Source organism: Littorina saxatilis, unplaced genomic scaffold (genome assembly GCF_037325665.1).
Source record: "Littorina saxatilis isolate snail1 unplaced genomic scaffold, US_GU_Lsax_2.0 scaffold_911, whole genome shotgun sequence".
Classification (NCBI taxonomy): domain Eukaryota; kingdom Metazoa; phylum Mollusca; class Gastropoda; order Littorinimorpha; family Littorinidae; genus Littorina; species Littorina saxatilis.
Window position 1 is genome coordinate 39,140 of NW_027129486.1, and position 13,361 is coordinate 52,500.

Sequence of the window (13,361 nt, forward strand, 5' to 3'; positions counted from 1 at the left end):
TTGCTTCAAGGTCAAGTTCGCAGGGGCCATAAATGTTGCCTAAAAAACAGCTATTTTTCCCATTTTCTCTGAAGTTTTTGAGATTGAATACCTCACCTATATATGATATATTGGGCAAAGTAAGCCCCATCTTTTGATACCAGTTTGGTTTACCTTGCTTCAAGGTCAAGGTCACAGGAGCTCTTCAAAGTTGGATTGTATACATATTTTGAAGTGACCTTGACCCTGAACTATGGAAGATAACTGTTTCAAACTTAAAAATTATGTGGGGCACATGTTATGCTTTCATCATGAGACACATTTGGTCACATATGATCAAGGTCAAGGTCACTTTGACCCTTATGAAATGTGACCAAAATAAGGTAGTGAACCACTAAAAGTGACCATATCTCATGGTAGAAAGAGCCAATAAGCACCATTGTACTTCCTATGTCTTGAATTAACAGCTTTGTGTTGCATGACCTTGGATGACCTTGACCTTGGGTCAAGGTCACATGTATTTTGGTAGGAAAAATGTGTAAAGCATGTGAGTCGTATGGGCTTTGCCCTTCTTGTTATTATTAAGTAAGAAGCTAATTTCATCTTAATGTTTTTGTTATACTGGATTTCACTGTCATTGCGACATGTATAACATGAAGTAATTATATCCATAGCACTAGCAGTGAAACAATTTGTTCTTGTGTATGGCACATGTAGTTTCCATAGTAACCCTTTATGTGCTAAGAAAGTGTATAACCTGTGTGTTTTAGGAATGCCCCTGAGCCGAGACCCAGCCCCGACCTGGAAGACAAGTACATTGTCTTCCAGGCAAACTTGATGCAGCTGTTTGAGAGTTGTCCTCGATGCTCTCACCCTGCGAAGGCCTTCATATCGAAGACAGTTGGATCTTGCATCCACGTCCGACAAGACTGCTCCAAGTGCTGTTTCTTCAGAGAGTGGACCAGCCAACCGTACATAAAGCAGATGCCCTGCGGGAACCTGCTCCTGTCATCAGCTGTTGTGCTCTCTGGCTGCAGCCCGAAAAAAATTCTCCGGCTGTTTTACCTGCTCAATGTGCGTTACATTTTGGAGAGCACGTTCTTGTGGCATCAGCGGCACTTCATTTTTTCTACAGTGGAAAGAAAATGGAAACGGGAGCAGTCAGAGCTCATTTCGCAGCTTCAGGACGAGGGAAGAAGTCTAGAGCTGATTGGTGATGGGCGGTCAGATAGCCCAGGACACTGTGCCAAATATGGCACATACACTCTCATCGAACAGGGACTGGGGAAAGTCCTGGATATACAGATTGTGCAGGTAAGAAAGATATTTAGTATGTACCCGCAGCCTCTGGGCTGCTAGGCTGGAAAGAGCGTTGCCAGCTAAAAATAGACTGTGTTCCTCTGTCTTGTTCAGGTCGAGAAAATGCATGGAAATAAAAAATAATGATTGCAAAATAAAGATCTGTTCTTAATCTATCTGTCTGTATTATTTGTTTCTTTCTTTATTACCTTTGTAAGTTGTGCAAACGTGTGAAAGGTGCTGACTGTACATGCGATCGCCGCCGATTGTCGCTTACCTCCATTTCCGTCTCCTCACCATGTTTTGCATCGCGTTTCTAAAATTGCGGTTGTAAGAGTCAAGAACTCATTCAAAGTATGCAAATTACAAGGGTCATATTAACGGGGAGTAACTCTTTCATTACATACAATTCTTTCTGAGACTTTTTGCCCGTAAAATAAAGAAATTCAAGTGTAAAGTTTGGCGTCAGTTTGAACTTGAATATCTCCAAAACTACTGAACGGATCGCACAACAAATAGATGCGCAAGAAAGCTCGTTTTTTGAACAATCCGACGATAATTGTCACGTGAGGGAGACATGCTCCCTGACGCTGCGCGAGCCAATCAAAACCAAGTACCGGGGGTCACATGCATACCGCAGAGCCGATTAGCGTCATGGCGGACCGTGCAAAACCACCACTCGGTGGCCCTGGCAATTTGGATTCGTTTCTTCTCAGCATCAAACCCAGCCTTGGTAAGTACTATATATTTTGAAAGATTAACATACTAGTTGATCACTTTGTAAGTTAATATGAGTAGTTCGGTTTTTTTATCAAGAAATTTGACCGATTTTCCAACTTGTGTAAGCGTCTCCTCATTGAACCTTTCGGCACGAGGCAGTGTTGCCATTTCAGTTCAAAATTAATTTTATTGGTACCGACTGCTTCAATAAAAACGTTTTCATCAAAAAGTATTGGGGTTGTTTTGTTCGTATTTTGCATTCATTTCATCATTTTGTTTATGATTAGTAAGAAATCTCGAGAAATAAAATGAAATTCGAAAACCGGAAGTGACAAAAATCATCGAACTTCGATAGTCAGTGTTGACGATTTTCACCGTATTTCAGTCTTCGATTTATCAGCTGGAAACCGGGAATTCACAAACGCATGTAGCATTTTCTCACATTATTGCTACTTGCACTATACAACAGAGATATTATGGAGGAGCATACACGAATCAATTCTCAAACAGCTTCAATGTTCTTTGAATACACATGTATTATTATGCAGTAAGAATACTAAGATAAGTGTCAGTGTCAGTCTTTTTCTGGTTTCTTTGCATTTTTATCTCGCTTGATCAATTTTCTACAAGCAGTAAGTGTAACTACAGTTTACTGATCTATGCATATGAAGCTGTTTTTAAATTCAAGTTACTAAAGTCAAAGAAGAAGTACTAGTAGTAGTACTTGTCTTGAATCAGGTGATTGAAGGAAAAAAAAGTGGAAACACAAGTAGTGCAGCTCAGCTGTTGTATGTCCATTTACCAAGACAAAAATTAATCCTTGACGGGATCTTGTGTGTTGCAGATGATGTACATTTCCAGAAGATGAAACAAGCCTTGACCAAGACTGGAAAGGGAGCACCGCCAAAGGTTGATCGTGGACCACTCACCCACCGATTAGCTTTGCAACTGGAACTGTTGCGAGTGGAGACAAAGACCACTTGGAAGGACATGGAGTCTTTCTTTCCAAGAACTGTGCATGGGGATCCTTTGGAGGGACTTAGTCTTCGGACTGAACTTGAAGCTACTGTGAAAGAGGCTGCCAAAGTGAAACAACGTGAGGGTGAAGGTGCCGGTTTTACTTTCAGTTTCAGTGACTTTCTTTGTGTAGACCTTGGCCTCAGCATTATGTGCCGGAATGACACCATTCTATTCAAGCCTGTATTTTGCCTTTCACAGAGCGTACTTTACGTAGATCACTAGATGATGAAAAACAGGACTTACCGTTTGTGTCTTCAAGCACTGAAATTGAAAACTCATGCAACATAGCCAAATATGGAACAGTTTATATTTTAAACACATATGCTTCTGCTTACTTATATACACATGTATTCTGATGTTATCATTATTGTATGCTGCCAGAAATGATGTTTTCATGAACTCACATTCCTTGTGTATGCCATTCGCCAAGTGATGTCGTTCAGCGCTACAAGATTGTCACCACTTTATGTTAAAAACAGCATGATAGGTTAGTATTCCAATTTATTCAGCATACCTGAGTGTGTTTGTGACTCTGTCCTGGTACATAGAATCAGCCTACCAAATTTGGTGTGGATCCATCAAGTAGTTTTCGAGTTATCAGCGTTTGAAATAATTGCTCTCTATTTTTGGTCGTTTTCCGTGTGACAAATCAAAGGATGGGTCAAGTTTGAGGGTTTGTGTCTTAAAAGTTAATGTGAACTGTAACTCAGAAATAATTCCTGTGGACAGTTATAACATGAAGTGTTATAAGATTCATTTTCAAACTGTTCACTTCATAAACTTGCATGCTATGATCTTTTGAAAATACAGAGTTGTGCTGTTTTGGAATGTTAATAATGGTGTGTTTTCATGTTTTTGGTGTGTCAGTGCTCATGTATTTCTGTCTGTATTGCTTTCTTTTTCCTAACTACTTACTGTCTGTGTCATAAAGACTGACAAAAACTCTTTTCATCATTTCTATTCACATCATAGAAATTTCTGTATGACCTGAAAGTTGGCCGAAAATACAAATTCGCGCTTACGGACGCGTCGCTCGGATGAATTAAGGGCATATCTCAGGAAATAATCAAGCTAGACACTTCATTCTTTTTTTGTTTTGTTTGTTTTAACCTGCTCTTTCTAAAATTCTGCTTTTTAAACCTCTGTTTCAAATTTCAAATTTTGCCTGCCTGTACCTATCTTTAGGCGGTTCAGTGTCTCATACTCATAGACGCATCAAGGTAACTAATTACAATCAAAGTTTTGTAGAGAGGCATTTTTCTTCTTCAAAAATATTGACAACAGTAATGCATACCCAGTTCAAATCTTTTTTTTATCTGAATTTGACTCCTAGTTATTAACCCCCACCTCACCCCAATCTCCCCCCTGACTCACCCGAGTAATTGGTGAGTGGGATTCCTTTGTGTCCGTCTTTTAGACCGAGTTGGATTTTCAGCGACTGATTTTGACAATTGACATTTGAACTTGTCATGTATATGCCCGTTGAAACTATGTGCACGCTTAACTGGAAGTAGAACAACTCTAGATATAAACTGTGACGAATGCGATATTAAATAAAAGAGGGCAGGGAATCAAAATTCCTGATAACACGACGGTGCACAACCGATGTGCAGTGAAACCCGTTCATATTTGTTTGCAAACTGTCATAAACTTTGGCAATAACATTATTAAACGAATAAAATGAGTGCCGGCTGCCGTAGCCGAAACAGTCGGCGGTCGTAACAGAAAAGTGGGGCGGCCGTATCAGTGCATCGCTGGCGGTCGTAACTGCTAGCACGGCGACGCGTACCAAAAAAAATACACATGCTCTTTTTCTCAGCCGATGACACAAACACACTTGAATATTGGGACACTGCTATTGATGCATTTCAGTTATGATACATCACATTACCTGATCAAATGACCGTTGTTGCTTCAAGCCTCTTGTAATCTCCACCATTTAAAAAGAAATCCCCAAATCAAACAATTTCAACAAATACGACTGTCACAAATCTAAAACAGAAGCCTCAAAAATTAAATCGATAACATGTTAATCCTCATGCAATCATAAATCCGCTGAGAACAAATAAACTTTGCTGGCTTCGATAATTACGCCACAATAATTATTAGTTTGGAAGTTACACACCTTTCGGGCTCGAAACCTTGTTGACTATGGGACTGCAGAATGCTATCGTAACAAACGGCAATTTTTTCTGTCGTAACACTTCCCCGGCGTGTGGCTGGGACTGGGAGACCTGTAACTTTAATTGTAAATAGTACAGACATGGGTAAACTGTCAGATAATTTTGAATAAAATTAACACTGTGATCAGCATATTTTAATGCAATTTTCTGTTCTTTACAGGAGATGTCATCCAGTGGCCACCAAGATGTGACCTGGCTCGATTAGCTGGGAAATGGGCAGCCAGAGTTGGTTTCCCGGCGTAGTTGGAGCGATTGGTGGGACCTACATAAAGATACCAGGAACCAGGGTTGAGAACAGCGACGCGTACATCTGCCGCAAAGGTTTCCCAGCGATGCATCTCCAGGTAACAGATTTGATCACTTTCTGTTTCAGATAGGTGGATTGTTAATGTTGGCAGAACTGAAAGGTTGGAGGACCTGACCATTATGGTGCCTGTGTATTTATTCCCTATTGAAATACTGGAGTAACACTAGCAGTGTCATTTCATAATTGGAATCTACTGTAATTTTAAGTCACTATTTGAATCTTTGAATTTAAAGACAAGTATTTAAAGGCAAAGTGCGCCTCCCGTAAACCATCACGCTCACCAAAGGGAACATCCTAGGTGCCCTACGTAAAGAGGCTGAGCGAGTAATTTTCAAAGATTTAATGTTGCGGATTGTCTTCAAGACAATCGGACCGAGGTGCGTTTTGGCGCTAGACCGAACTTTTCAAATCTAAATAATAAATTGACAGCGTGTTACACAAACATTCTTAAATCATAAAATAAATATTTTTTCATCAAGACAAGATCATTAAAACTCGAAGTATTTAAAGTTAAAATAAGGAACGCCCGGAAGCAGGTTCACGTAAGGTGTGCCAGTTCCTGTGAATAGTCAAAAGTCATCACGAGGGTTCTTGTGAACCACAGCCGTTTGTTTCGTGCATAGTCAGAGGTACATAATAACGTGCTATTGCAGACAAGCTCACAGCGAGTCGCATTCAAATTCCTGACGACTGCTTTGTCAAAAAGGGAAAGTGGAATAACAGAGTTCACGATGTCGATGGCTCCGGGGTAAGATAAACCATGCAAAACAATTTTTGTGTGAAAATTGCTCGCTTTTTACGGAAAGCATCTATGTTCTCAAGGGGTGAGTGTTTCAATGAAAGGGTGTTTGTACTGTGTGTAAAAGCCTGACAGTATCTGTGATGGTTTACGTGAGAAATATTAAATGTTTAAACCGATATTGGGAGTTCAGACAAGTATGAATTATGATGGTGTGTGGATTTATTCCAAGAAAACCATCATGAAAATGTACCTACACATCGTTTCTCTGACTTTTCTTTTCCTGTTGTTAGATACATGTCATATACCGCTTTTAGTGAAAGTTGAGACAGCACTTTCTGATCAAATTTATTAAAAATTTGTTCAAGCATTTCTTGACTAAGCATGGATAATCACACCGGGGACTGTGTTCGGCCTTATTTCAGCCGGGCTCGTTGTTACTTCGTTTTGAGCTGGGCTTGGTGTCACGCAAACGTAAGTGTCTGCACTAAAGTACAAACTATGTCTTCTAAAAAAAAACTCATTTCCAGGAACGGATGTTTTTAGCACTAACCTAAGTAATTTGTCTCTCTATTGGTGTTATTTTTATCTGACAAGGTTTATTATGTGACCCCCATCGGCTTGAAATACATGCGGGTTGTCGCTTTTTGGGCAAAAAAGCTGATCAAACTGAAGAAATGATAAGCAATGGTATCATGTTATGGTTTTTCTGTATCATAAGTTTGTTCTATAGTTTCTTGCTGTTATGCTGATGCATTTTCCCGAACCTGCGTTGAGGCACGAGAAGTAAAACCATGTCAGGCGAGTTTTGTTCCGCGCTGGACACCCAGAACAAAAGCAAGCCCAGTGCAAAAATGCAGGAGGCCCAGCGCGGAACAAAACGTACACCACTTGCTTGTTTTGATTGCTTCTTATGACATAGTGAGGATGCATTGAAGCACGCAATTGATACAGATGATTATAGCTTTACCCAAAATAGTAAAAATAGAGGAATATTTGTTGTTCAAATCCATGTTTGAGAGAAATGTACGTTGAACCTTCATTTTTCACTAAAAAAACCGCATGCATGCCTTCCATTCGGCTATTGTCAATTAACCAGGTAAGCAAAAGACGTTTTTAGCTGTCTACAAAGAAAACAATTATTCTTCTTTCTACTGACATTCATCAATTTTAGCTTAAATCAGTGTGAAAGTCATAGTTTGTGTTTTTATGAAGACACTTTCGTTTGCGTGACACTGAGCCTGGCTGAAAACGGAGTAACAACGAGCCCGGCTGAAATAAGGCGGAACACAGTCCCCGGTGTGATAATGGGGATGTTTACCAGCTTCAAAGACATGATTTTTTTTTATTATTCGTTATCATTTCATATGCATGTCATGGTTACGCTGAAAATGCACTCAATGATAAATGAATTATATGGGACAGTAGGCACCTCATTCGCATGTTCTGCAGAGAGGAGCTGTGGTCAGCTCAGTCTTATGGTTTAGGCTAGCGAAGCATTAGGATATACATGTAGCCTCTGTTGTGGTTGGTTTTTAGTTTCAGGCTGATAGATTATTTTTATATTGATTTACGCGACTTGTTTCAGGTTGTATGCGACAAAGACCTCCTCTTTCTGGATGTGTTTACGGGTTACACTGGGTCCGTGCATGACAGCCGAGTTTTCCCCAACTCAGATCTCCATGGAGTGTTGGAGTCTGACGCAAGTAAGCTGCCTCCAGAGTACCATATGATCTGGGACTCGGCCTACCCTCAGTCTCCGCAAGTACCTGCTGGTTCCATTCCGCGACAACGGCCATCTGACCCCTGTGGAAACTGCCTACAACAGAGCCCAGGCAAGGACAAGAGTTGACGTGGAGCGGGCTATTGGTTTGTTGAAAGGAAAATTCCGCAGACTGAAGGATCTCAAGATGACGAACATCCGTGAAGTTCCAATGTTAATTTTTTCAGCATGTGTCCTACATAACTTTATCATAGAAAATGGCGTGGACGAGGACGGCATTGACTTGTCGGAGAGTGAAGATGAAGACGAGGACGGAGGTCAATGTGGTGGTGATCACTGCATGTCTGCAACACAAAAAAGACTGAAAATTGCCAATGTTCTTTCTTGAGAACTGTTCTATGTGTTTCAAGGATGTGTCGTATACCGTATATCAATTGATTGTAGATAACAAGTACTGCCAGTGTGTATTTAGTTGCATGTTCTTATGTGTTTCGTAATTTTCCATTTAAATTTTAATGTGTAGAATTAACTGGGTAAAGGTTGGGTTCCTGGTGAGATCTTTCTGGCTCACAAGAAACATACTGCCAAATGTTCAAATATGAAACTAAGTTATTATTTCTTTTTTCAGTTCAATGACATTTTTGTTATAAGATGACCAGACGTACCAAATAACCAAAAATGCTAATTAAAAAATATGAGTTTACAAAAAGGGGGAGACAACCTAAGCGAGAAATGCGAGGCACACTAACAGCTGAGCACAAAACCAAAACTAGAAGATGATATTTGTAAAATAACTGTGACCCTAAAACGATAGTACAATAATAAGCAACAAAGTTTAGAACATAATACCTGAAAAAAACCACAACACAACGTAGTAAATAAAACTACAGTGATTGATAGTTAGTATAGCAAAACAATAAAATTATGGTTATCTTACACACAAACTTAAGTAATTGACGATGTTGAGAGGAAATTGATAGAAATTCCTCTGAATTAAACGCCATTAATTCCAAATGTTCTAGTTTAAAATTGGTTATAAAGCACTGATTGGTTAATTTAGATCAATGTCAATGATGACCAGCAAAGTCACTATCTTCCTAGTTCAATATGATAAGCATCACTGTCTGAAGCATACTGAATTTTGACCAGGATTGTGCCACTCATAAAATACACAAGCATATGTTTGCCACTCAATGGTTATACAGTGAGACTTGTCTCCACATATTGTTGTTAATCAATGAGCTATGTGTAGCTCCAACATAAACAACCAGAAGATTTACCTTCATTGTAAATGTTGTTCGTCCTTTGTTTTGGAAGATGACCGCAGGCTCATGGTATGCTTGGATCTCTAGTCTGTCCAGTAGATAACTGATAAGCTTGTCCGGGCCAGGATTCCCGTTCCGCATGCGAGTGTTCAGCTGTTGGGGTTGTGGCTGCCCTGGTTTTCTGGATTGTGCGCTTTTGCTCTGCAATGTGGATTATTCTGTTTTCCGCGGTCTGGGCACCAGTATAGCTTATGCTACGCCATTATTGGAACTGAATATCAAGGTTTTTCAGAGAGATTTTTAGTGTGTCCTTACAGATATATCTTTGCTTCGTCAAAAGAAACAACCTGCAGCGTACGGCAGCTGAAAATTAAAGGTACATATAGTTAAAACAATCATTCAACTGTATTTATTTGACCTTACACAGACTGTGGGAAGAGGCCAACCGTCTTGATCAAAAAAATTGTCCGCAGGAAGCGACTCCAAGAACACAGACGACTCGAAGCTGAGTGACATACCTTGTAGTCTTTCTATGAAAGTAGTGGTCCAGTGAACGATACCTTCTGCCTGTGGTTTGACTTAGACTCTTTGAGGATGTTGATAATGACGCATGACACTGACAGACTACAGAGAGTGAGTGACACATTGCGGCAAACGAGTACACACAGCAAACTCTAAATAAAAGAATGAAACATGAAAACTTACCTCTGGTTAGACTGGTTAGTATGCAAAGGTTCGCTCTTCCCTACTCTCTCGCAGTAGCTAACTTTGTTGGAGAGTCATTCCAATGAACTGATAAGGTTCGCAGTCGGCCACTTTGCAGATGTAACGAAAAACCGAAACGCTGTAAAAAGCAAACCCCGCTTGACGTCCAAAATATTGGGGGGGGGGGGGGGGGGACATTTTTGGCATTAAATACTGTTCATGCCTCACAAGTATTGCTCTTCTATTTAATGGAGTTTATTTTATAGGAATGTTTTTAAACCTAATCTCATTGTGTTCGTTTTGAATCAAAAGTCTCGCCCCAAATTCCGACAATAAGTCAATATGTCCGCCGGATATCGATATGGTTGCTACAAGGTTGCTTCGGTTACAATACGATGAATAATGTCGAGGAATTTGTGGCAAGTGGATTCAAACTTACCAAGATACTATTTTTAACTTCCCATTCTGGAATAGTTGTTGGCATTTGTAATCATTGTCTCGTGTATGAAATCTCGTCTATTTACAGTGGAACCCCTTTTAGACCCCCCTCCCCCTCCAGCCCCCTTCCTATTACAGACACCCCCCCCTCCCCCCTTTCCTAATCCCATTTCAGCCCTTGCTTTGTTCAGATTTCCTTGTCGACAATGTCTGAACATGTATATGCCCTGAGAAATTCTATGATCTTATTTTCCAAAATAAAGTCTAAAGAGGGTGTTCCACTGTAGCAGACACAGGCAATGTGTTGTCATATGAAAGGCAATTGTGGTTTTCAAAACAAAAGTACAGGTTACTCACATTTTTGGTGTCGGGTAAACACAAAACCATCAAATCATACTCATAGTGGCAGAGTGGTGATACATGTATAAATATATATGTATGATATTTGAAGGAAAATGGATGACAAAATAAACAACATCCTCTCTCACCACAACATCAAATTTATTTTCTTTGGCAGTTCTAAGAAAGTATTTTTGTGAATTAAGGTCCCAAGCACATAAATGCAGAACCTCAGGTTGGCCTCTTTTAAAACACTCATCCCAATCCACCACAATGAACAAAAAAATATCAACAACAACATACAGCAACAACAAAGAGAATGTCGCATGCTGCTTTTATCATATAAAATGTTATCTTGGTTTACTAAACCTAACTGTTGTTACAAAGCTTAAAGGTACTGAACTTGTCAAATTCAGGTGCACGGAGCCCCTGGGGCTCTTAGTCATACCTCAGGCAGCTGTCCGTTAGAAGAACTACCAAGTTTCATTGACTTGCACCCAAAGAGTCAAGAACTGCGATTTTGTTTGCGAATTAATTTCGTACTCGGACCCGGCTGGTCTTGACCTATTTTTTGATCTAAATTTAGATCAGGTAGATCACCACATCATGCACTAAAAGACACGTCACTAGCAAACTATGTCAGACATCATCATGAGTTTGTGTAAAACAAAATGTAGGCCGGAATCACTCAGTTGAATCGAACTCCGACCAAACACCATGTAATAATTAGGTTAATTTATGCACTCGCGTGAACAAGAAACTGTCGAGCATCACAGATGTCGTCGAAGGGTAGTTTTGGGTTTGTTTTACTACCATAGGAGGATTTTTGAACTGTAAATGCACTCAGCTGCAACAAAAATGCAAAACGAAGGCTGTGAGCTGCACTGTGCCTTTAGTAAAAAATCAACTATGTGTCAGGAAACAAAAAAATGACAACAAATATTAGTTTGAATTCAAAGTCTAGCTTTTAAATTTTTTTTATTTATATATTTTTTTTGGAGGCCTTACCATATTTATTTGATGTAACACGCACTGAACATATAACAGGACAAAAATCATTAGATTTAACCATATTTTTCATTTGCAACGAGTGTCATAATGTTTACCTTTCTTCATACCATAATTCAAAATGGACCCCCCGCGGGTTAGGGGGAGTCCCATATTGGTTGGGACTAGAAAGAATTTACCCGATGCTACCCAGCATGTCGTAAGAGGCGACTAACGGTTCTGTTTCTTCTCTTCTTTTGTCTTATTTCTGCCTTACCAGTCCTTTCACCTATATTTCCTTCCAAGAAAACTCTCCCTACTTTTCCCTGCAGTTTTCCAATTCTTTTCTTGTTGTCTTATTTCTACCTGACTGGATCCATCACCTTTATTTCACTTACCAAAAGTCTTCTTTTCCACATCCTTATTTCTCTGCACCCCGCATGTCGTATGAGGCGACTAACGGATTCTCTTTCTCCTTCTACCCTTGTTAAGTGGTTCTTGTATAGAGTGTGGTCAGTGTTTGTGAGGATTTTGGTCAGGCAGTATGTAAGAAATGTTTGGTCCTTTGTACTGGAAACTTGCATTCTCCCAGTAAGGTCATATATACTAGTACTACGTTGCAAGCCCCTGGAGCAATTTTTTGATTGGTGCTTTTGTGAACAAGAAACACTTAACAAGTGGCTCTATCCCATCTCCCCCCTTTCCCCTATCCCATCTCCCCCCTTTCCCTCGTCGCCATATAACCTTCGTGGTTGAAAACGACGTTAAACACCAAATAAAGAAAGAAAGAAATTCAAAATGGGGCTAGGGTTACGTGTTGTAAACTTGTGCACAAATTTAACCATCAATTTTTATTCTTTTTTGATATCCTTCATTTTTATTTTTTTTATTTTTTTATTTTTCATTTATTTTTTTTCTACAAATAATTTTATTTTATTTTATTTTTTTTTTGGCAGTGTGTACAATAATTAAATTTTTTAATTTTTTTTTATATAGTGTGTACAAATAATTTTTTTTTTTTTTTTTTTTTTTTTTTTTTTTTTTTTGCAGTGTGTACAATGATTTAAAAAAAAATAAAAAATAAAATAATATCATGTTGAACTGCGAAAAAAAGTGTGTGTGAACAGGGATTGTTACTGGTGTTAAATCTGGACATACACAAAACACAAAAAGTAACTAAAAGTGTGTTTTATCTTGACATTTTGCTAAATTGTAAAAATAAGGTCAAATTAAATTATTTATATGTATTTAACCTTATTTCAAGCCTCCATAGTTATTTTTGAGTGATTTTGAAGACGTGTTTTATTTGGACGTCGAGGTAAAATTTAATGTCGAAGAAAAGCCCAAAATTTCACGCGGGAGTCCAGGTATCCCACCATAAACACATACACACACACACACACACACACACACACACACACACACACAAACACATATTATCTCTCTTTCTTTCTCTCTTTCTCTCTCTATCCCTCCCCCCCCCCCCCCCTCTTTCTCTTTGTGTTTCTCTCTGTTTGCGTAATAATCTTTTGTCATGTAATCCCCTCGAATTAGAGTACTGTGTTTTCTGTTATTTTGATTTTTGTTCATATTGAAAAGGCAACACATTTCTTGTTTTGTCTCAATTGGTTACTTGTCTTTTCTCAGTTGATGACAA

General features: G+C 39.2%; 1 protein-coding gene across 1 annotated transcript; it reads left to right on the top strand.

The window, feature by feature from the left end:
* The first annotated feature begins 1,098 nt into the window (after window positions 1-1,098).
* LOC138957744 (putative nuclease HARBI1) lies at window positions 1,099-12,517 on the top strand. The gene is made up of 3 exons (XM_070328800.1): window positions 1,099-1,293; window positions 5,362-5,545; window positions 7,836-12,517. The coding sequence occupies exons 2-3, from the start codon at window positions 5,414-5,416 to the stop codon at window positions 8,097-8,099; spliced, it is 396 nt and encodes a 131-aa protein (XP_070184901.1). The 5' UTR covers window positions 1,099-1,293; window positions 5,362-5,413; the 3' UTR covers window positions 8,100-12,517.
* The last annotated feature ends 844 nt before the right edge of the window (window positions 12,518-13,361 follow it).

Bases quoted from the DNA above. Each gene is read 5' to 3' on its own strand.
- LOC138957744 (XM_070328800.1), top strand. From the start codon at position 5,414: ATGGGCAGCCAGAGTTGGTTTCCCGGCGTAGTTGGAGCGATTGGTGGG. The intron at 5,546-7,835 runs GTAACAGATTTG...GACTTGTTTCAG, and splicing joins TCCCAGCGATGCATCTCCAG to GTTGTATGCGACAAAGACCT.